This window comes from Astatotilapia calliptera, chromosome 3 (genome assembly GCF_964374335.1).
Source record: "Astatotilapia calliptera chromosome 3, fAstCal68.1, whole genome shotgun sequence".
NCBI lineage: Eukaryota > Metazoa > Chordata > Actinopteri > Cichliformes > Cichlidae > Astatotilapia > Astatotilapia calliptera.
The window spans coordinates 14,724,985-14,749,920 of record NC_137424.1 but is presented as its reverse complement, the minus strand read 5'-3'; the positions used below and the strand labels follow the sequence as shown (position 1 = coordinate 14,749,920).

Below are 24,936 nucleotides of genomic sequence, written 5' to 3'. Positions count from 1 at the left end.
CAGCCTCCAATGACAGTTTATTAAAAGGTTTATTGGAGGTTATTTGTTGTGTTATTGAACCTGTGTGCTAATGAAAGAGTGTCCTTAATAAACGTACTCCATAAGGAAGTGTGTTCACAAGTGCACAGAACACATTAGGGCACAGGTCAGTGATCGGTTTTACAATTGTATTGTCAGATCGATGGACACTTTCGGATACTTGGATATTCAGGTGATTAGAGGAGCAGAGATGATCAGCTGATCAGGATTTGGTGGTGTGTTGGATCAGGTGGTGGAGAGATACAGGACAGGCCTGACATACACAAACGTATAGTGAAGGTGCAGAGGCTCAGATCTGTGACATCGTCCCAGCTCAGTGTCCATATTTAGATGTAACAGTGCTATAGACTTTACCTGACAACTTGTATGAGTAATGTTTTCATCTCAGGCATGTCAATTTCATTTGTGAATATATTTTTAATACTTGTACAACAGATTTTTTTGAGTGTTAAATAGAAATTATATGCTGAAACTGAAGTGATGGGTCGCACTCTTTAGTTCTGCTCTCGAAACAATGTAGGTGGTCCAGTTAACATATTTACATTTTTTCATTTGCTGTTTCACTTGCAAAATATTTCCAGTGTGACATTTGATCAGGTCTTGTAAACCTTGTCGTTAACCAAGCAGTCACTCCCAGGCTGCTGTGCTGATCACCGGATCTTAACTTCATTGTCACAGTGCACTCAGAACAAAACAGCCATGCAGAGATATGAGTCACAGTGACATTAAAACTGATGAAGACCGTCGTCGTTAGAACCAGCAAACTGAACGAACTAAAAAAGATCATCTAAATTCAACTGGTCTAAAATATCAGGATCTCAGTGTTAAGTCCATATTTTTGAAGTAGAAGCTTTTACTGGTTTTACTTAAGAAAAAGAAATAATAAGGAATTGTTTTGGAATTTGTCCAGGTTAACAGATGAAATCATGTTCAGTGCTTTGTCCTGTCAGTAAACACAGATTCTTTATTTGCACTGAATGGGACAGCATATAATTTCACTGCTTTTGGCGTAATGACAATAAAAGATAGTTTCAAAGTCTGACCTGCAAAGCCCGTCCACCCAGTGTCCTCCTCAGTCCTGCTGGTTGCATGATTGCTGTAGAAGTGCTAAACTACTGTGACCTGATTAATTGAACTGAACTCACACTGCAATAACTAATCAGTGAGGTGGTAGTTTAAGTACTTCATTACCAAAATGTATAAATGAAGTACATCAGAAGATGTTGGGGAAGAAGCACTTCACCGGGTGGGCCTGGACCCCCGAGGCCTGTCCCTGTGCCGACCTCGTCTGAGTCTAATAGATTTATAAGATAGAGCTCATCAAAAGACTAAGATATGAATATAAACATGATATTTGTCAGTTTAATTTAATGTTAAGTTGAACTGGAGTTAACCAGAATCCTTTACTCTTCCAACTCCTCTACTTTGTCTAACAGTTAGCTTAGCTTAGCCTAGCCAAGTTTTCTTTGCAAAATTGCTAATTGCATGGTTTCAAATTGCAGTTTTGATTTTAAGTGGACTAATTGTTCAGACCTGCTCTGGGGCCTGTCTGAAGTATTAAATTGACATATATTTGTCTCAACACCTACGCAGGAGAACTTTTTTGTAAGTGTGAAATGGAAAATAGAAGAAGAAGTAGAGATGTGGGTGTTCCTATTTACATATTTTTATTTTCTGTTTCTTTAGCCAAACATGTTATTTGATCAGAGCACCTGCCTGTACACCTGCTGTTAACCAAGCAGTTATTTTCAAGCTGCTACACTGATCACAAAGTCAGGACATATGAATGACAGGAAGTGTCCAGTGTCACGTAGCGATATTAATGACAACAATGATGGGGCAAAGCAACATATGATGAACATTTATTACGATATCCTGATAAATGTAATGCAGCGGGATAACTTCTACAGTTATTATGTTAGTGATGATGCCTCTTTGCTTTTCATTTATTCACAGCTTTGTGGCGTACGATGGAGTGTCAGGGCCACATTAAGATGATAACCTGCCATGGCTGCAGTACCCTCTACAACACGGCTTGTGTCGATGATTTAGTGAAGCAAACTGATCAGCTGTCTCATTGTGTCTTTTGTGTGTTTGGTTTTGTGTTTTCAATGAACTGAAAGCCCTCTTTAATGCACGAGGGTGTGACCATCCACATTCTCTCATCTGTCCAGTGTCAGCCATTCATTTTGTGCAAATGGTCAAGTCTTCCAAGTGTGCGTGCTTTTCCTTCTGAGTGCTTTTCCTTCAGCGTCTGTGTTATTCGCGTCCAGCAGATGGCAGTGTTTCACTGTCTGACGGCTGTCTGAAGCTTCAGCTGGATTATCCGTTTGCTATGTTTGCCATGTTACAGTGGGGAGGAAAAACTCGTTTTTAACAGGAATATCTAGACATGAGTGATTACTGCAGTGGGGCACTATCTGTGCTATCTATAAGAAATGTTAGCAACAATAAAACTCTGAGGATCAGGGCTCCATTTCACTCCAGTGTTCAGTGGCATTTTAAAAGAGTGAATACCGACGCTGAATGTCTTTGTAAAGCAAAAGCACTTTGTTAGCCTTTACAGAGCAAAGCTATGGATCAATGTGCAGTGAAGAAAAATCGAGGTGGCCAGTCTGTCCTTTCCTAACCAATCACAGAGCTCCTTACATTGCACCATGTGGCTAATTTGCGTTTTACTGATATTGCTGGGCTGCTGTCAATCATTTTGTCTTTATATTACAACAGAGCATTGACCTTTAACCTGTTTAATTCATACTGAGTATTTAAAAAAAAAGGTATTGTCATAATAAATTCTGCCTCACTGAAAGACCATTTTGCATTAGCCTCTATCACCTGACTTGTCACTGATGATATCACTGCATGAGCAGGCGAGCGGTAGCGGCGGGGGGGTGTAGGTGAAGCTCGTGAAGAACAAAATTCTGTACGAGCGGACGCAGTGAGTCCAATAACCAGGGGTAACTGGAAATAAGGTGTTGTAGGCTGGCTTCCACAGTGTAAAGAGACACTTCTCCCTCATGCTCTAACAGCTGGTAAATCAATTTAGAAGCAGAGTTGATAACGGCCTCCTGAAGCTCCCTAGGTGGGGTGACTGCCGCTGGATCCATATCTGGCTGGTCCGTACTGTCACGGCGGGTGAGGAGAGCCGTGTGAAAATAATAAATGAGGATCCAATCGCAGGCAGTAGTGGAGAAGTGAAGGTGGTTTATTGAACACAAAAATAAATATGGACAAACAGCAAATGGAGCACGAACTAAACTAGACTGGAAACAACTAAACTACAGAGCACAAACCTGGACAAGAACGAGCAGAGGAGATGGACAGCAGGGAGAACACACGGGTGAGACATGGTGGATACACAGACGCACCAGCAACTACAATGACAGAGGACACGACTTAAATACACAGAGAAACACAGGGGAATTACACACAGGTGGTGGACACAGCTGGGAATAATCAACAAGACGAGACAGAGGTAAAACTGAACACACTCACATGAGACACAGACCTTCACAATAAAACAGGAACAAGAAACCATCACACTAAGACGCAGACTCGACATAGAGAGAGAGACAGAAAATGACACATGGAACTAAACTAAACCTGCAAAAACATGACAACTCAAAATACTGGGTCAAACTGACCCAGAACTGTGACAGACTTTCTATAATGTTTTGCTTGAGCATGTCCTGCTTTTCTGTAATGTTATTTCTACAGTTTTAGCAGTTCTTCTCGAGGGAAAGAGAAAGATGTAAAAATCTTATACGTTATATATGTTAAATAACATGTGTAGTGCTCACATGTAATGCAGATGTTAGCTTTGATCTAACCAATAAATCCTGATTGGATGTTGTTAGCGTTAGCACTTGTGTTTGCTTCCCTGCTGTACAACAGCATTACCAAAATACAACTGAAGAAACAAACTCAGTTATGAAAAGTTTGTGTTCAGTTTGCAGTCGCTGAAAATAATTACACCTTTGGGAATGACATGGAAATGCTCCCACACTAAAGATTGGGTTTTGTTTTGGGGATTTTCCATCTTAATTTATCTGTCTTATTTGGCTACATCTACGACACTGCTATGCTCTCTCTTGCCTATGTTTTCGTGGCTGCTGCTATCTGTATTTTAATATATATATATATGCAATGAAAATTCCCGTCTCGCCCCTCCCGGCAGTCTGTATACTTTAAGCTCGGGTAGTTTTTACACAGGATACGGGAGGATTACTGAGAAGAACCTAAGCAAACACGTGACAAGTTTTCAACAGGAATGAATGACAGTAAAAATGTTACCTCACAGATCGTTTTCATGCCATCAGTAATGAGCTGGTTTCAGCTGGACTGGACACACTCAAATGGCAAAGAAGGTTGTGTAGCCTTTGCAGAGAAGATGAAATGCATTCATGTAAATCAAAATGCATCTTTTAATTGAGGTAGAGGTTTGTCAGAGATATTATTCTCATAATGTACCTTTGTCCCAGCTGATTACCTTCATTAAACAGCAGGTTGCAAAAACCTCTTGTGTACCTCTTTTCAACCACTGGGAGGCGCTACAGCTTCATTCCTTTCACACTAAGGCAGCGGTAGGGAACTCCAGGCCTCGAGGGCCGGTGTCCCTGCAGGTTTTAGACGTGCCCTACCCCTGCACTAAGGCCTTTGAAATCTTCATTAACACTGAGCTTGAAATTTCTATCAGTCGAATGCAAAGGAGTCCTGTGGTTGTAGGACAGAGGTAGGGAACGTTAATCTGCCATCATTTAGATTATATGACAACAACCTTCAAATCTGAAGTCTCAGAAATCTGCTTCATGTACAAGTTCCTCCAATAATCAGGGCTAATATCACCAAATTGTACATAAACAGACTTTTACATGTTAAATATTTCTCAAATATGGGGAAAAAAACAATATAAAATACTATATTATTAACAAAATATCTTAAGATACAGCTACAAATTGCTTGAAACATTTGCAATGAAATATATAAAACAGCTTTATTGTCAGTGAGGACAAAGTTATAGTGATGCTGTGCTGGAGTGTTCAAAAGAAGACAGAGACATGAAGTATAAATATTGTATAATATTAAATATAAGAAAGAACAAAGTTATAAAAACATTAATAATTGAAATCTGCAACAATATTCACATAAAGTGTAAAATACAGAGTTAACTGTTTAATAGGTAAAGTTTAGGTCTTGCAGTCGAACAATGATCCCAAACACAGCAGCAAATCTACAGCAGAATAGCTGAAAAGCAAAGTCCAGACCTCAACCTGGGACATTCAGAGAGCTGTGCTTAAATAAATGCCCACAAAGCTCAAAGAACTGAAGCAACGTTGTAATGAAGAGTGGGCCAACATTCCTCCACAACAATATGAGAGACTGATAAAGTCAAGCAGAAAACAATTAGCTCACATTTGTGCTGCTAGAAGTGTTTCTAGTTATTCACAGGACTGTAGTTTGAATTTAAAGAAATGTGAAAGTGCACTGAAATTAACATAAAGTTATTGCAATTTTTAAAAAAAATCAAGAAATCTAAGAGGAAGAAACAATGTAAACCACACAATTGTTTTCCTTATATTCTCCACACGGCAATGCACATAACAGACATGAAATATTTGCATTTATCAATAGAAAATATACAATTTTTCCATAGTCATAGCCAGGCCCGATTACTGCCAAACCTGTGCTGAATCAATCACTTAAACAGGACCTGTCTGACAAAGTAGAGTAGACCAAAAGATCCTCAAAAACTACACATCATGGCGCAATCCAAGGAAATTCAGAAGCAAATAAGAAACAAAGTAATTGAGATCTCTCAGTCTGGAGATGCAACGTCAAGATGAACAGAATCCAGTTTCTGGGATCCTGAAGGAGAATGTCTGGCCATCTGTTCACGACCACAAGCTGAAGTGCACTTGATCCAAAGCACACCAACAAGTCCACCTCTAAGCAGCTTAAGTAAAACAAAATAAAGACTTTGGAATGGCTTAGCCAAAGTTCATACGTGAATCTGATTGAGGTGCTGTGACCTTGGAAAGGTGGTTCATACTCAAAAACCCTCCAGTGTGGCTGAATTACAACAATTTTGCAAAGATGAGTGGGCAGAAATTCTTCCAGCACCTCGTAAAGGACTCATTGCCAGTTATCCCAAACGCTTTATTGCAGATGTTTCTACTCAGGGTGGCCCAACCAGTTATTAGGTTTAGGGGGCAATCACTTTTTCCACACAGGGCCATAATAATGGCCGCCTTAATAATAAATGCCTTGATTTAGGAACTACTTTTAATGTTTACTTGTGCTATTTTGCAAAAAATAAAATCTCTGCAAAAACATCAAAACTGCTGACCATCTGACCTCAATATGAAATTATTAATCTTTTGACCAAAAACATTTAGATTTGTAAAAATAAAGAAACCACAGAGGAACAAACAATGTTGTTTGCTACGTTCTAACATGGCAATCTAAATAACAGTAATGCAAACATATATATTTATCAATAAAAACAGATCGCCTTTTCACTGTTACAAAAGTCAAGTACATCAATGTTTGTTCAGCTTTCATAAATGTAAGTTTATAAGTACATAGTACATTTTTTGGTCCAACTTCTTTTAATACATGCAACACATTTCAGAACATTTGGGACAGAGACAACAAAAGACTGGAAGTACTTCGTAAAAATCTGGTGAAACACTTTAAAGCCAGTGGGATTAAATGGGAGACATAAAATTTAATACTAGACAAAGACCGATTGAATCATGAAGCAAAGAATTAATAACTAAATCACAAGTAGAAAATGTTATGCAGATATTATTGGATAGATTTTGGTGTAGAAAAAAATGACAAGAAATGAAAAATGAAAGTTATCTGGTCTTTTTCTTTAAAGAGTAGCCTACTGCAGAGCAGCAACACTGACAAAGACCATCATCACCAATACTGCAGCTAATACAATGATCCAGGAGGAAACTTGAAAAAGCAGGAAAAATGTGACACTGATCAAAATGAATACATCAATTATTGATCAAAGAGAAAATGCATACTACCACAATGCATTGTTATTGCATCTCAGTTTCTCACCATCACTGATAATCTGACGTCTGCTGGACCTCAGGAATCGTCTCCATCACCTCTCTGTGAGGAGCAGAGAGCACTCGTGCTGCACATCCCACCTGTGTGCTGTGTTTACGTGAACCTGAGTGGTGACAGTGAATGTAGCGTTGGTGTTGGACACACTGACAGTGTTGTACTGTGAGAAGCTGAGGTCTTGTTGTGAGAGTGTTACAGTGGGAGCAGGTCGACCAGTGGCTGAACAGGAAACAACCCACTCTTCAGCAGAGTTTGACTCTCTGACATCAACAACAGGTTCATGCAGCTCTGTGAAGGATCAGGAGATATAAAATAAGGAGTATATTGTTAAAGATACATTGACTTCTAACACATGTAACGCATTAAGGTAAAATTTCTTACCATAAGGATGTGTTACACGATTTATGAACCCCAGTTTGTTAATTATTTGTTCATTATTCATAACTATATACTTAATGTTTTAAAAATTAAGTGTTTTTGGTCAAATGGAATTTCTTTTTGGGTAATTTTAGCCCCTTTTAGCCCTCTGCCAAAATGTTTTAACCTTTCTGTCTCTAACAGTAAAACATCGTTCCTTTATCTTCTGTGTCTGGTGTGTTGGTCAGGATTAGCTAGCTTGGCAAAAAGTTCACATTAAACAAAGTGTGTTACTGTGAGGTGTGTGTTCGTACTATGAGTCACAGCTCGAGTTTTCTTGCGGGTGAAGGTTTTTCACCTCGCTGTCATTCTTGCATAAAAGTGTTTGACCCCTTCAGGAAAAAAAACGAAATTTGGGATTATTTTTTGTTTTGTTCATTGTGTGTATTTGTTTCTACTTTTTACTTTTTCTTTTACTGTGTACAGCACTTTGGTCAACCTGTGTTGTTTTTAGACATGGTTATTGATTGATTGATATGTCTTTGATTAAAATACAGCCTACTCCACATCCTCCAAGTTACAGAGAAGAGGAACCATCTGGGGTGAACTTGTGCACTTGGTATTGGCTGTCATGGTCCCTGTGCCTCTCCGGCTCGCTCATGTTGGCCACAGGTTTGTTTTGTTTTCTCTCCTGCTTCCCTGGGTGGAGCTCATTGTGGGCTCTCACCCTTGGCCCACGTATCTGCGGTGATTTCTACACCTGTTGCTGATCAGGCGGCGTCCCCCTTGCCTATTTAACGCTGCGGCACGGAGTATTCGGCACTGGAACGTTGAACCTCCCATGTTCGTGCTCTCAGCTCTCCTAAGACAAACTCTCTCAGTGTTGTGTGGCGTATTGATCTAATTGGACTCTTTGTGTTTAGATCTCCCCGGAACTGGTGGCGGACCCTGACCTGTGATCCCTGTGTGTGTCAACATAAGTGGAAATTGGAGCGAGAGTGGCTGTGGAGAAGCGAGTGTGCGTAAGAAGAGGAGTGGCGGAGTTTGGGCCGAGTGGGGAGCGAGTGTGGATTCCTTCCCCTGGAGCCCTGAAGCCCTGCCCCATGCACTGTATATACACATCACTGTGGTTTCCCTTCTGTGTTAATAAATTGTCAACCCTTTGCTTGCCAGAACGCTGCCTGCGTCTGAATCCATCTGTTAGCCCTGACATTGGATACCTGGAAATCAGTGAAGGGACCATTAATGCTTCAACTTGTACACAGGTTTGAGAGCAACCACCCAAAAGCTTCTGCTAATAAACACTAGTCTGTGTTTGTGATGCAAATGTTTCTGGCTGTGTTCACAAACATTTAGTAAGGTGAGTGAGGAATATTAATACTTATTATTAGATCATTAGCAGACTGTAGAACTTGACTGCACGCCAAGGTGGCAGTTCAGCCATTTGATTCATGTTGCAGCAGCTCATGAGTGAATGAACATCGTGCAATAAAAGTACTTCTAGAAGTACATTTTTGCAAAAACGTACATTGTGGAGGAATGTAGGGAAGACACGAGAGAGCCCAATATTTTACTCAAACGTTAATCGCTGCATCACACAACTGAACATTCAAAGCGCCAAAACCTAACCCTCTCACTTCCCGTTACACTGGGTACGAGTGGAGCTACCTGGTGGTATGTACTTACATTTATTTAAATTTACTTGAGTAGGGTAGAGTCATGCTAATGACCTAATAATTTTATTCAGGTGTGTTGCAGCAGAGATACATTTAAAAGCTTCAGGACGCTGGCTCTCAAGGCCTGGAGTTTGACACCCCTGCTTTACACAAAGATGGGTTAAATCACAGTGCAAAGAACGAATGAATAAATGAAATATAAAAAATAAATAATTATTAAATAGTCTTACACATCAATGTCATTGGTTGACTTTTGAAGTATTTGAATCCTTATTGGGTTCCCTGAGTGACAGAAGGATTAAAACACTTTAAAATCAGTACTGAAAATATGTGCAGACATTACTGGATAGATTTAGGGTTAGAATCAATAAATCACTATCATGTTAAACACTCTTAGAGTTCAAACCTTCGTAGAAACATAAGTCCAGTATTATGGAATGAAACCTGAAGGTGCATTTGAGGGTGCAAAACGTTTCGTCGGCATTGTTGTGTTTGTTTGGGAGAAAACTTACAAACATACAGTGCAGCACTTCAGAGTTACACTGCTAGCGATCGAAGATTTATGTAAATTCGACAGCTAAACGCATTCTGTACTGTACAGCAGGAGTCCCCAACCTTTTTGCACCACAGACCACTTTAATGTCAGACGATATTTTCAGGGAACGACCTTTAAGGTGTCGCGGATAAATACAACAAAAGAATAAAAAAAAGAAACTGTGGTATTTTGTAAATATAATAAACGTGACTTGAGCTGTGCGCCAACAACAATGACAGTGACATCCTCCTCTCTGCTTTTTAATGCTCTCTGGTCACTATGGTAACGCGTAAATAGTTCTTTCAAAATAAGACACAGAAACTACAACCATACATTTCACACCGGAGGATCAACTCTCGCGGAACGGTACCAAAAGACTCACGGACCGGTCCGTGGGCCTATTAGGGACCGCTCCTGTACAGGAGACACTGGACTAGATTGATTGACAATGGTCTACAGCAATCAGAACGCACAACACGATGTACTGTAAAAAAAATAAATGAATCAGCGAAACAGCAAGTGTCACTTTTGGCCACGAACAATTTAGGGGAATTTTTATGAACAAACCCAGAGTGTTAAAAAAAAACTTAAAACCATTTTTATTTCTCAGCAGCATCAATAGTAGCAAAAACGCAATTTAGTTTTCGCTGTCAAAGTCGATTTAACTGAAGTTACGTGTTTCCGGTTACTGTGGAGCTCCACAGCAGCTGCAGCCAGAAGCTGTTTCTACAGGATCCTGATGGACACTCAAAGCTTTTAGAAAATGTCCTCATTAGTTGTTTGCAGCAGAATATCAACCGATGTGAACCAAAACAACAAAAGTGCTCTGCACATGTGTGTGAGACTACAAATTCTAGAACCAGAACTGCTGATTTCATTACTCTGAACTTTTAAAGGCAGGTTTTGTATCTGAGAGCAGGGACACTTGCTGTGTTCAGTGTGACTCGTCTCTGCAGAAGGTCAGGGCTCTGATAGTTGCAGTTAGCGGGTGACTTACTGGGCAGGTGGATCCTGAGTGTCTGTTGGAGTCAGGGTTCATTATGGTCCTGGTTGCTACTGGAAATAAAGAAACAAAAGGAGGGTGTGTTGTTCAGGAAGTACAGACTGTAGCTCAGCAGGTAGAATTACTAACTGGAAGGTTGGAGGTTTGATCCCTGGCTGCTCCAGTCTGCACGCCACGGTATCCTTGGGCAAGATGTGGAACCCAGACTTGCTCTCCGATGCATCCATCATAGTGTCATTGTTAGAAAAAGAAGTGCTTGTGTGAATGAAGCACGCTGTATAAAATGCTGTGACTGCTCATACAGAAAAGCAGCTCATAAGAACTGGTTCATTTTCCAGATAATTCCACTATTAAGACAACAGACATTTGGGAGGCTTTCTCTGAGAGTAACACTGAAAGTCTTGCTGCTCCTCCACAAAATGAACTTCAGATTAAAGACACAGCTCAGCTAAACACAACTCAAACTAATCTACACTATTTTTCTTTATTACGCAGCGTTTTTATAACTATTTCCAGATGTTTCTAAAGATGAAAACAGAATTAAACTCCAGGGCCCTGTTTCAGGAAGCCGGTTTAGTGGAAAAACTGAGTAAGTATACCCTGAGTTAACGAAAACTCTGGGTTTTCGGTTTCACAAAGCGAGTTCAGCTGCAGCCTGAGTGAGTCACTATGACGACACACGCCGTGAAGCTAACCTGCCCCCTAGCAGGTTTACTACAACTAACCCTGACTGTCTCCGCCCCTTTGTCGGAAACCTGACTGTAGGAAGTGTCAGACATGGCGTGCCACTTCCTTGAAGAGCCAGTAGATCGTGAAGCCCAAATTCTCTGCAGAGCTCTCCGCCGGGAGAGAGTGATCAGAGCGCGTTTGGACATTTTATCATTTCCTGATGATTTTCTGTGTGAACGTTACCGTGTCTCAGCACAATCTATAAGTTATTTGGATAACATCCTCAGGCCTAATATTGCTCATAGGACACATCGCGGACATGCTCTCAGTTCTGTACATATTATTTGTATTGCACTTCGGTTTCTTGCAAACGGGAGCTTTCTGTATAATATTGGTGACGCTGAGCACGTTTCCAAGGCTACCGTCTGTCGGGCAGTCAGGAATGTTACAGTTGCACTGAAACGTCTCCTGTACTCGTCTGTGGTGTTCCCCGGTCACAGACCCACAAGATTTATCAAAGAGGGATTCCACAAAATTGCAGGTATCAGGATGACCAAAACTTAATTTATGATGTGGTGATACTTGAACTACTACTTAAATTTTACATTTATTTCCAGGGTTCCCAGGCGTGATTGGCTGTACAGATGGCACTCACATTCCAATCATTGCTCCTTCAGTAAATGAAGGAGACTATGTGAACAGGAAGTCTTTCCACAGCATTAATGTACAGGTACATAGTTCCCTGTAGCATGTCAAACTAACAAATTATTTCATTATAGTAATGGATGCTAATTTGTGTTCTCTGCACTGTGAAGATCATATGTGATGCTGCCAACATTATCACAAATGTGGAAGCCAAGTGGCCAGGCTCTGTCCATGACTCACAAATATTCCGTGAATGTACACTGAGCACAAAATTTGGACATGGTGAGTTGAGAATACTTTAAAATATATAAAGACCAATTGCTTCAGGGACATTTGAACTGAAGTGTACCCTTCTGTCTTAGGAGAGTTCACTGGCTACTTGCTTGGTGATAGGGGGTATCCATGTTTACCCTATTTGCTTACCCCTTACCCTGACCCTGAACCGGGCCCACAGCAGCGATATAATCTGGCTAATTGCAGGACAAGAGCCAGAATTGAAATGACTATCGGAATGCTTAAGGCCCGGTTCCAGTGCCTGCAAAGACTCAGGGTCACCCCAGAAAGGGCATGTGACATTATTGTGGCATGTGTGATTCTTCACAACATTGCCACAATTAGAGGAGAACACTGTCCTTCTGAACCAAACATCAGCAGTGATCCAAACCATGAACATCCTGACCCTCCCACGGACATACAAGATGGAAGCGCAGTCAGAGACACCATATGTCACAATCATTTCTTTTGACCCATCACCTCAACATGTTGAAAGAAGAATAAACAGATTTTCTGTTCAACTGGCTTTATTGGTCACCTGTGTTTCCTGTACACAAAGTATTAAAAGATGTAAACCTCATAAAGTGTCTCTGTTGCTTCCTCCTCTGTAACAGCTGTCAATGTTTCTTCATTATTTTCCTGTAGTAAAGAAATAGACAACATTGCTGTTCTACTGTAAACTCATATAATCTGTGGAGTATTAAGAGTACTCACAACTGCATGTTGGTCTGGCTCAACAGGAGGCTGCACCAGATGCAGTACACCACCACCATCAACTGATAGAATATGAGGTTCATACAGGTCACTTATAACTTACAAGGGACCAAATGGCAATTAACAAACATATAGCACTCAGCTTACACTTCATTGTCATTATGCTCTCAAAGACAACCAAGACTGAGGGAAGGCAAAATCAGTCGGAAAATAACTTCACTACAAAATAATCCATTATGGTAAAGAGTTTATCAAATGAATGTGTCGCACTGCAAAGGTGACTGTGAAGAAAGGATGTATGCACATCATGTATTATTTTGAATTTACCCCCTATGTAGGCACTTGTGTCTTGCGGGGTTATTGACTCAGAGGATGTCCCCGCAGAGATGCCTTCGGCCACAGGGCGCCCACTGTTTTGGCTGAGGGCCAACTGCTCAGCCTCTGTGAGTGGTGGTGGTGGAGGACCCCCACCTGTTTTTCGGGCCTCCGCTTTTTTTCTGTTGGCTATAACGGGGTCACATTTGAGCATACAGAGTAAGCAAATATGTACTTGTAATGTGCTCAGATAATTTCAATAAGTGCTTACAGAAAGTAAATTAATGTAGCCTCTAACTGCAATTGATTTACATCGGACAAACAGACCACACTGAAAAAAAGGGACTGGCCATCTCTTGGATTTATGTAAGCATCTTGCATGCATTTAACACAATTGCCTCATGTTTTAAAGTTAAATGTAACTATATAGTGTAAAAACTACATGATATGCAGAAAGGGTGTATTAAATTGTTCATATCATGTTCAGGTGAAGTAAGTCAATAAGATAGCAACGTTAAATCTCGTGAAACCACGCGTGATTTCATCTCGCGGGCTTTGGATCGTGGTTTAAAAAAGGCATCCATCTCAGTCAAGTCGAGCAGCCAACTCTACGTTTTTGGTATGTCTTGATTTTTTGAATTCATTTTTACCATATTTCAGCCAAATGTAGTTAAACGTCTAGAGTGTCGCCATGTAACATGCTAAAAAAGAGCCGTTAGCTTATTTGCTGTTTTATCTGTTATCAAAGAATTGGCGCTTTTTCATTTGAATTTGTCTTTGGCACAAGAGCCGTAATATCACATTAAACCTAATTACGAGGCACTCATAACATAATTTGGTTTTCTGTGTGAATAGATTTGTCAACTGACTCTTCAGTTACATTGTGTATTTACTGCACCGTGGTGTTAGTGAGATTTTGGACATTGAACAGCTTATATCATCAGCGGCATTATGCTAGCTTACATCCCTACCCCTCCTGCCCTCCTTTTGTTTTTGTTTTTGTTTTTGTTTTTTTTGCTGCACATTGAGAGATGACCTCTATTCTGCATTTCACCAGGAGTCAGCTGATGGATTGTGGGTTCAAGGTGTTATGGTAAGAAAGTATATTCTATTTTCGTTTCTGTAACTTAATTATAATAGGTTTTTTATAATTATTAGGTGCATGCATACTCACCCTATTAATACAACTGAGAAATCCAAAATCTGCCATAGGTTTAACTTATACCTGTATGTATTGCCAGAAAGGTGATTACTGGACTCGCATTAATGCACACTTGAACTGAAATGAGGTTGTAACTTGTGGGTTGTTGGGTTGCAAATCAAAAACAAACATCTTTGGATTTTTTTTAATCCCATAAGATCTGGAAACACAGTTTTTATTCAACAAAACATTACTGATTAACCAAGCACAGTGCCTGCTGTTATTTCAAAATAATTTTATGTCATTTCAGATAAAATGCAGCATTCCAGTGCATCCCAACCATGCCTTTACAGTCAAGGTTTCTGACGGAGCTGAGTTTTTCTCTGACAGTCTGCTGAAAGTGTTTGCAAAGTGATCAGGGGAACAGGGCACAAAGCTAAAGGATGTAGCTGCCATGATGACAGTAAGAACTTTAAAATTCTTTAACTACAAAGTGTATATGTATTGCATTAGGTCAGTAAAAGATTTTTATGCTGCATCCATTGAAACAGTCAACTATTACCTGTGAGTACTGATTCCACCGAAAGGATGCCATAATTTCCGTCATGCATTTACTGGCCCACTGAGAAAAAATTATCTTTTTAAAAAAAAATAAATGTTCTGGAAACTATATATCCATAAAGTTGATGTCAAACAGGAACTTTTGATATTGCTTTGTAGATGCTGGTGTTGCATGTTGACTGGTTTAAAAAGTCAAGTTTTTGTCTGGGATCATTTTCTTCTGTGCTACTGAAAAGTTCACAAATCTCTGTTTTCTTTGTTATAATAGTCAAGGATGACATTAATGCTCGGAGTCCCTCATCAAAGTGCTCCGCATCTGTGTGAAAGACAATTGCAACATCTTGGTGCAGGAGTTCATGGTGAGTGTTTTATGAGTAGATTGTGGCTTTGCAACATTTAAAAATGCATTTAGTTATCCACTTGATCCTCATTGGACTGGTTAGGACCAGTAGTCCTCTTTAATAATTTGAAGTTCACATGAGGCCTGGTAGTGAACTCGGCCGCCGGCCCTTGAGGCCCCATCCCCACCCCTGTATTAGGGGTCACATCAGTGTGAAAAAACTTTAAATTTGTCATTCTAATGAACAAAGGAAAATCCCACCAATATTTATATTAGCTTTTGTTTGAAAAAATGACCAACTGACCAACAGCTAACCAAATTGTGGGGCTGAAAGTCTAAATTCTAACATCTTCTGAGTGACATAACCTGGATTTCTGATGGGCCGGTGTCTTTCTAACAAAAACTAATGTAAAGCATTTGAAATTATTATGTTTTTCACCCTCTCTTAGAAACTCTGTTAGACCATGAATGGCAGCATGGCAGGCCACTCTTTGGCTATAGCTATTTACTATGTTGCTTGCATTGGTTTAAATTACTCTAACATTAGAACTGGTAGATTAAAAAGAGATGAGTTTAAAAAGGAATCTTAAAGAAATGTTTTGTGTTTAACCAGGACTTGCCTGAGGCCACTGCACAGATTGAGAAAACCACAATGAACATCTGTCTCCAGAGATGCGCCAGGCAATGACTTTTCTGATGTTGTTCTTCAAGATCTGGATAACGTGACCTTTGCAGTAGCCATGCTGTTTGGACCTTTTTTATTCCTTCAACATGAGTTACCCATCACAACTCTGCTACACTTTTGAGGTGATTCAATGGGTGGTAATGGAGTTGGATGCAACTCAGCTCTCAAGAAAAGCTCACAACTAAGACAAAACTGCTCCTGCAACGAAGCTCACTGTTATGCATGTGAGGTGACCAGCTCTAGGTGAGAGGACATTTAAATCTCACACTTGTTCTGCTGCATTTTTGAAGCTCAATTCCAGGAACAGATCGCAGGGTTCATTTTTATATACTCTGCAACTGCCATGAGGACGAGCCGTTTTTTGTTGTTGTTTGTTTTTCCTTTTGCTCTGTACAAGTTCTGTTTGGCAGCATTTTTAAATTTCTCTTTGTATTTTTTCTTTCTTTTACTAGTGAAGAGATGTAGCATGAACAGTTATACAGTCTAAATATCCCATATGGCCCGTGTGAAATGGTATTTTCAGTTTCATTCAGTTGAAGTAAGGAACGTTGAATATTTCTAAGTGTGCTGTTTTGAACCAAGATGTCACAGTATGATCAGTGCTGTAATTTTTGACAGTCACTGTATCAATGTTATTTTTGCGTCTCTTGAATAAAGGTTTTGACCTGCAAGTGCTAATTTCTTTAGTTATTGGGGTAAAATGGGTAGTGTTAATAGGAAGGTGTTTGCCAATTCAGTAACCTAATTTAATGTTAATGGAAACTAACATTACCTCAAATTGTTTAGTTATAATTGTTGTTTAACTGAATCTTGATGTCAGAGGCCTTAAATAGAATGTTTTGTATTGTTCTTTCCCAACATTTTTCAAAAGAAAGAGTCTAATTTCTTTGCTGTGATTGATTCCAGAGAACACGGAAGAACTGACATTATTTAACTGTTGATTTATATAGATTCAGTAGAGGAGTAATGTCAGTTTAATTCTTTACCTACTGCAGTGAAATTAGACATGTTGTTTTGAAAGGTTACTGGTGGATGCCAGCAACCATCTTGGAAGAGAACAATACAATCTGTTATAAGGCCTCCATTTGAAAATTGTGTATTTGATACTAGAATATAATAGCAAAATGTAATTTGAAGATAACATGTAGTATTTAAGTGACCAAGTAGTATTGGGTAAAAGTTATTGAATCGTGTTGGGATAACGTGAGAAAATTGTGAAGGATTAAAATATTCCAAGAGCTCAAATTACTTCATCAAAACATGTTTAAGTCACATTTTATCAACACAAATTGCACAGGCTTATTGAACTTGAATAAATTGTGTTAATTTAATTCAATTGTTTAAGTTGCTGCCAAAGCAAAACATCTGTGTGCAACAAATGTCCACCATTGAATTAAGTAAATCCAACAACATATTTTTTTCAGTGCAAGCACTATGGCTCATAATACAATTACACCTTACCTGTTTGGACTATATTTTTATATTTCATTTTTACTTGCTGCCAGGAACGTTTGGGGCCTGTTGGGTTGCACCTGCGCTCACATCACATCACAAAATAAAATGTATAAAATAACAAATAAAATAACATATGATAAAATAACGTGTTAAATGGGTGGGAATCCCTAGATCAATGTTTAAATTCACACTCACGCATTGACTGTCGGCTATGTTTTGCCATGCATGCTCCCTTTCTTTTGCAGCTGTGGCTGTGTTACTTTTTTCCGCGGAATTTGCATGTTATCGGCATATGCTGCCATCAGAATTTCGGCCTCAAGCGCTGTAAAATACATTGACCACGCCTTCTTTCCCTCCGTCTCCATGGTGACTCGCTTAATCTGTGCTCCACTAATCAGGGCTTTATGTATCCTCGTCCGCGCGCTTCACTTGGGGTTAAAGCAACTCCGCGTTGATTGAACTAATTGTTATCAGCCTTTCTGAAACCGAATATTCCGAGTTGGACAGTTCGGGGTTACTCAACCGTGAGTGTCGTTTTTCACTCTGAGTTTTCCAAACCGGCTTCCTGAAACAGGGTCCAGCCTGATGCGTTTCTGAGGTTCCTGACTCTGACCGTCCCTCAAACGCCTCTCTGATCGTTTCCTTCCGTCGCTTTTACTTTCGCTTTCGTGAATGTTGTGGCGCAGTTGATCGTCTCCATGTTAAGGTAACGTTAGCAGTCTGTACTGTTTTCCTGGCTAACATCAGCTGTGTGCAGCTTAGTTTCAGCATAAATCTGCTTCGTTTTATGTGAGATCAGAGTCTGGGAACGAGACAGAAACAGTTGATGATCAGCAGCTGAACTCGATGTTACTGTGGATCCACTGACTGATGACTGTAGGCAGCTTCTCCTGCCTCCGTCAGTCTGTGGCTGTATGGGCTCAAATTGTGGTCATAAATATTTTGTACTTGTAAATCAGGATTTGTAGGTGTAAAAATAATTTGTGTGTGGACTTAGCCAAGCAATACGTGTGAAACTCTGCACTCAAGTTTCAAGTTACAAGTACGTCCCTATTTTTCTGCCTTTCATTTGATTGGCCAATGTCATGTCAATCACAAATTTAACAATCCAATCAGAGAACAGGTGGGTTTGTTCAGGGTTCAGGGCCCTGTTTCAGGAAGCCGGTTTAGTGCAAACTCTGAGTAAGTATACCCTGAGTTAACGAAAACTCTGGGTTTTCGGTTTCACAAAGCGAGTTTAGATTAATCCTGAGTGAGTTACTATGACGACACACTCCGTGAAGCTCACCTGCCCCCTAGCAGGTTTACTTCAACTAACCCTGACTTTCTCCGCCTCTGTGTTGGAAACCTGACTGTAGGAAGTGTCAGACATGGCGTGCTCCTTCCTTGAAGAGCCAGTAGATGTTGAAGCCCAAATTCTCCGCAGAGCTCTCCGCCGGGAGAGAGTGATCAGAGCGCGTTTGGACATTTTATCATTTCCTGATGATTTCCTGTGTGAACGTCACCGTTTTTCAGCACAATCTATAAGTTATTTGAATAACATCCTCAGGCCTAATATTGCTCATGTGACACATCGCGGACATGCTCTCAGTTCTGTACATATTATTTGTATCGCACTTCGGTTTTTTGCAAACGGGAGCTTTCTGTATAATATTGGTGACGCTGAGCACGTTTCCAAGGCTACCGTCTGTCGGGCAGTCAGGAATGTTACAGTTATTGTGCTTCAGGCTGAAATATGAGGAGTAAGGAGTGGGGCTGGTTAGCCCTCATGACCCTCACCATAACACATATGTCACAGGACAGTGTTTACCACAGAAACTCCATGAAATGATCAATGAGAACTTTAGAAACCCGTCAGTGTGATGCTTCCAGTACAACAGCACCTCTGAGTGTGTGTGTTTGCCTCTCAGACTAACTCCACCCTGACATCAAGAAGATGGAGGAAAAGGATGGAGCAGGATCTGCAGCATCCAGCTGTGTGTCTGTGAGGAGTGACCGGTCCAAAGGAATACCTCCACACTTCAGTAATGAACCTGCAGCAACAATGTAAGAGAGCTGCTGACTCATTTATTCAGTGTAAATAATGATTTTTGATGCAGTGGGAGAAGAAAAATGACAAAAACAGTTTTAAAAATAAGGATTAAAATGTTAAAAACTATGTTTTTGAGTTTCCTGATGTAGTACAAAAATATATGAACATAACTGTATATAGGACAGATATTTCACGGTTCTTTTAGGCAGCACCAAAAAACAAAAAGACTATTTTAAGCTGTCTGAGGTAGTGAGTCAACATGTCACACTGGGTCAAAGGTCAGGGAGTAAAAGTGTGTTTTAAAGAGCAACATGTCAAAGGGTATTATTGAAAACTTTAACAAAAGACTGTTATGTGACAAAGAGTAAGTACATTATTTTTACGAGTTTCAGATTGTTCGTCATGTCTTTAATTTAACATTTCCTTTTTTTCCTTCCTGTCTCATGAAGCTGTTACATTTATTGTGTGGAGATCAGGGAGATATGTTACTGTTACTGTCATAACCATTATCATTACCATTGCATTAATCATCATTTCATCAAAGCATTTATTGATGCTGTTGGTATTACGTTAAAACTTGTTTTACAGGTGTTATCATAATCCCATATTAACCTTTATTCCAGGTGCAGTTATAACTATTTTTATACACATCTTGCAGTTTGTGCTTTTAAAGAGTTTAAGCTCAGTCTGATAATTGATGGTCAGAAGCTTCGTCTGGCGCGATGTCGCGATGTCGATCTATTGTGCAAAGTGACTTAGAGGTATGGAAGGATTGCCTACACGCTTACAAAACACACATGATACAAGTATTCATTATTATCTTTTATTCGTTTATATCCTTTTTATTGAGCTTTGAGTAGTGGCATTTGATTAAAGCATTTATTCAATATATTACACATATAGTTTCAGTTAAATTGTTACACATATGAGAGTCTGGGTGTGAGCTTTAGTAGGTGAGACAGAGTGCAATTGAGGTCGAGACATCCACACACACACACACACACACACACACACACACACACACACACACACACACACACACACACACACACACACACACACACACACACACACCGTAGGTAGACTTATATTCTAGGTTAGAGTTCAGACATATTTTGCTTGTAACTGCATTTTGTGCCTGCATAAGTGATAGTTTGTTGCAGGACGTGCGTCTGATGTTCCAGGGATAAGTGAAAGCAAGACGAGCTACAGGAAGCACCTGGCGTGGAGACGATGTTCTTTTCAAACTGTGTCAAAAGTTGTCAACAGAACATTTGTGTTTTTAACTCATGCAAGTATCTGCTCTGACACAAGAGGGGGCGTAATAATATCCTGATGTTATAAAAGCAACTGCTTGTGTGCTTTTGGGCGGAGATTGACGCTGATTGTGTAACGGTGTTCATCTCCCTACGCATGTGTTCATTAAAATCATCGTTTGACCTAATTCTTCTGGACCTTCGTTGTTTTGTTCTCATCCTCAATAATACGCGACAATTGTTTTTCTTTTAGGATCAATAAGAGGCCAGAATCTCCTGGACCTGAACCCAGCTGTGTTTCCTTAAAGAGCAACAGGTCGAAGGATGCTGGTGCAAACTTTAAAGGCTGTTCTTCTGCTGCTGAGAGGTAATGTGTGTCTAGATGTTGTTCCTGACTCTGTATTTCTGAATAAATCCTCATGTTTAATATCAGCTCAGCTCTTTTTCACACATTTCTATGTTGGTATGTGAAGCGGTGTGTGTTGGAGTGTTTCCACAAACACAGCAGTCAGAGTGGAAAGAGTGGATGTTGGAGGTGTTTGTGTAGTGAAGAGGCTGAGTGTCTGTAGGACTCCAGCTGCTCCAGCAGGTGTCTCCTTTGTGCTTTGCTTCAAACACAGTGTAGGGAGGAGCTTCCACTCAGGTGTTTCAGGTGTTGCTGGATGGAGGAGGACAAATAGTTTTTCCCTTCAGTGACACTTCAGCAGCTCAATGTTCTGGGAGATGTTTGTCTTTATGAAGGTTTATGGATTCTTGTTCTTACTTTAGTTAAACTGAGCAATACATTTTCCATCTAACATTTAAAGTAAATTTCCAGGTGAATAAAAGATCTGCAGCTGCAGCCTCTGTGATGTTTCACAGTCTGAAAGTAACAAATTCAACCAGAGTTCAAACAAAGGCTTAATATACGTGTGTGTTTGATATAATGCCAACAAGTACAAACAGGTGTTCTTACAGGTCTTAATCACAGAGGTCTGATAAGTCTGGTGACTTTCACACTCAGCAATTTTGCTGCCTTTTATTTTATATTGGCCTTTTTAAAGCCCTTCAAAGTCTCCCACATTCATACAGAGCTTTTAACACCAAACTCCTTTACAGTCCTTCTCCTCTCACACACGATCACATGACTGATTTGTCTGCAGCAGCTGTGTTACTGCTAGTATTTTATTATGTGTGTAATCTCCTCATATTGTTCCTGTGGTTTAGTTTGACTTCCTTCTGCAAACTCAGCTGCTCTGTTGCTGATACACGTCTCCATGAATATGATTGATCAGATGCTGCCAACACCATGTGTTTCATGTGAGCGCTCAGCTGAAACCCTGGGTTGACTTATCGAGTTAATAACAAGCTTCACGTGACTGTGAATGCTAAAGTGAATCAGATAAAGGAAAGAGACCCTGCTAATGTTGGACTCACTTCTTAGTGTAGATCCCAGGAGGAAGTTCAACATAGCCATTCTTTGTGCTAGCTCGACCAAACCTGAGACCACAGTGCAGGATAATGATCATCATCTGTCTCTGTCAAGGACATTTAAAATCCACAAATAACAAACATAATTATATTTGATCATTAAAAATATGTTTTCACTTAAAAAAGCATGAGCACACTGGTGGATTACAGAAACATGAAAACTCGTTAACAGTAAAGTTAATTTAGGCGTAAGATTTTATCATTGATTTCAAAGTCTCTGCTGCAGAGAGGTGAGCTGTTAGTAACAAGAACTCTCTGATTTAAATGATTTTGATGTTTCCTGGTTTCTAAAATGCATCTCTGTAGCAGAGCAGTGTCTCCAAGGACACACAGGCTCAGCTGTAACTGTCAGTTTATCTGGTTTAAGACACATTTGGACTCAATTGGCTGTTTTTAACTATGTATTTTAATCAGAGGTGTAAATCTAGACCTCACACATCTGGATCCTAAACTATGATAGAAACAGCTGCTAGCAGTGGGTAGTTTGACTTTGATACGCTGCTCTAGAAAGCAAACAAAGGTTTGTGCAGCTCCTCTTCAGAAAAGTGTTCAGAGAGCAGCTGCTGTATTAGACAAAGGCTCGTCGTGTGAGCCCAGATGTGTGTAACAGCTGGATGAAGGAGAACCATCACAGTCGCGTCTCCATCCCGCCTTTATTAATGAACTTCCTGTTGCTTGCAGATGACAGGAACACAAAGTGTTTGTGCCACGTGATGCTGCAGGATTTGTTAACGTGTCCATGATGGTAACATCTCCTCGTCTAACTGCAAACACATGAGCGCTCCTAACGGCAGCTATCACAGCCACACAGGCAGCCTGTGTCTCACTGTTGCATTCAGGGACATTTGTTTTCCTGTAAAAAGCTGAACTCTAATCTAAGAGGACTGTTACTGACAGGAAACAGCTGCATTATCTGCAGTCTGTGTGATCACAGCTGCTTCAATCACTTTATCAGAGAATTGATCATTGAATAAAACATGTTTGTGTCTGCAGAGGTCAGAGGTCACAGTCTGCAGGATCCAGCTGTCCGTCGGTGAGGAGTGACTGGTCCAAAGATTACCCTCCACACTTCAGTGCTGAACCAACGAGGTCAGAGAACTGTGATGACTCCTTTACATGTTTGTGTTTTCCTGGATAAATATGACCAAAGATTCATTAAAAAGATAAAAATATTAGACTTTGTCCTGTAGCGCTGTGTGGCAGGCAGGATTGGACCCAAACACAACAGGATGAAGTCAAAGAGGCAGCTTTATTTCAGCTGTGAACATGCAAACAGCAGAAATAAGGAAACATAACTGTAGGTTAGGTTAGGTAAGGAAAACACGTCTCTGCCTAGTCTTGAAAATCGAATCTTATCATCCATTGTTCTTCTAGGGCCTCTTCTTCTTGTGGCCTCAGCTAACTGCTAATATTTAAATGGCTAACATTAACATGTGTGCCAGCCAGGTTAACATTTATGATGAACTATGATTAATTAACTGATGTTGAAACTGGAGCTTTACTGACCTCTGAAATTCCTCCTAAAGTGTTATTCAGTGTTGTGACAGTCAGCTGCTTCAGCTGCTGCTGGGATGGGCTGTGGCAAAGAGAACAGAGAAAATCCAAATCAGAGTTTTTCTCTGAATTAAAAGCAAGGAAACAACAATATATTCTACATGGTGAAACTGATGGTTTCTGGTGTTTGGGTCTGTTTTTCTGTATTTATGCAGATAAAGTGTAAACTCAGATGAATTATACCATCAAATGTTAAAGGAAAATATCAGGATGAGTGTCTGTGAGCTGAGAAGGACGTGAAGCGAGCAGTTTATCCCAGAGCTGAAGCTGCTCTGTGTGCAGAGATGAGCTCAGATTCCTGCTGTGATTGATCAACAGTCACAGAAATGTAGACTTGTAGTTATTACTGCAGTATGGTCACAGCAGATACTGATAAACATGTATTATGAGGATGGATGATCAAGTTTCTCACTCTCTCCTTTAAATCTCAGTTTTTTCTTCTTCACAGTTTATCTGTTAATTTATTAATGAATAACACTGAAAGAGTTTCTGTTATATTTCCCCTTGAACATCAGCTTATTAGGGCGGCATTAGGAAATAGCCCCCCTCCAAAGAATGAATAAATGAATGATGATAATAATAAAATGATTAAAAAGCAGAGCTCAGAGTGGTAGAATGGTCAAACATGGATCCACGGGTGGTTCAACTGCATTTGGTGACGTGACTAAAGCAAATCTTTCAAATAATCCCACCATCAACAGGATGTTGTCTCCTTTACTACGGTTACTTTACTTGGTCACCGTGTGAATTTCTTTGAAATGAACCAAATTCTTTTATTTGTTGGTTGTTGCATATTTAACCTCTACAGTCAGGAAAGGAGGAGATGAGGCCTCAACAATGTTGGGTTGTAGCTGTGCTTCAGGTTAGAGTGAGTGTCCATGGAATAAATGTAAGTCAGTGAACTGGAAACATGACTGTGTTCAAACTTTGTTTTCCTTTTTATAATGAGTCTAATCAAAGGTGGACAGAAGTATCTCCACTGTGACTTTTCTGTGTCACCATCAGAGCTTCTGCACAGTGTGGAGAAAGATCCAGAAGCAGAGCTGGACTGCAGACAGCCAGTCAGAGCAGCTGTGTACAAAGTAAGACTGAACATCTGTCTGCTAAAGGACTCATTTCTGAAAACTGGACTT

At 40.0% G+C, this 24,936-nt stretch overlaps 1 protein-coding gene and 3 long non-coding RNA genes across 5 annotated transcripts in view; all 4 read left to right on the top strand.

Moving 5' to 3' along the window:
* Positions 1 to 7,299: 7,299 nt before the first annotated feature.
* LOC145425267 (uncharacterized) lies at positions 7,300 to 8,654 on the top strand. The gene is made up of 2 exons (XR_013905923.1): positions 7,300 to 8,322; positions 8,403 to 8,654. It is a non-coding gene; the product is annotated as an uncharacterized LOC145425267 (long non-coding RNA).
* Positions 8,655 to 11,673: 3,019 nt separating this feature from the next.
* On the top strand, positions 11,674 to 12,801 carry LOC145425274 (uncharacterized). Its single transcript, XR_013905932.1, has 2 exons — positions 11,674 to 12,092; positions 12,178 to 12,801. It is a non-coding gene; the product is annotated as an uncharacterized LOC145425274 (long non-coding RNA).
* An 839-nt stretch (positions 12,802 to 13,640) lies between these two features.
* Positions 13,641 to 16,707, top strand: LOC145425264 (uncharacterized). 2 transcript variants are annotated; one of them, XR_013905919.1, is made up of 4 exons: positions 13,641 to 14,402; positions 14,761 to 14,913; positions 15,285 to 15,370; positions 15,965 to 16,707. It is a non-coding gene; the product is annotated as an uncharacterized LOC145425264 (long non-coding RNA). The 2 variants fall into 2 exon arrangements; XR_013905920.1 differs by having other exon boundaries at positions 15,280 to 15,370.
* A 2,720-nt stretch (positions 16,708 to 19,427) lies between these two features.
* The window catches only part of LOC113017662 (protein NLRC3-like), a 97,468-nt gene continuing 91,959 nt past the window's right edge, over positions 19,428 to 24,936 (top strand). Inside the window, exons 1-2 of the mRNA XM_080294903.1 lie at positions 19,428 to 19,537; positions 24,809 to 24,885. Coding sequence (XP_080151029.1) covers positions 19,428 to 19,537; positions 24,809 to 24,885 — 187 coding nt within the window. The remainder of the gene's footprint in view (positions 19,538 to 24,808; positions 24,886 to 24,936) is intronic.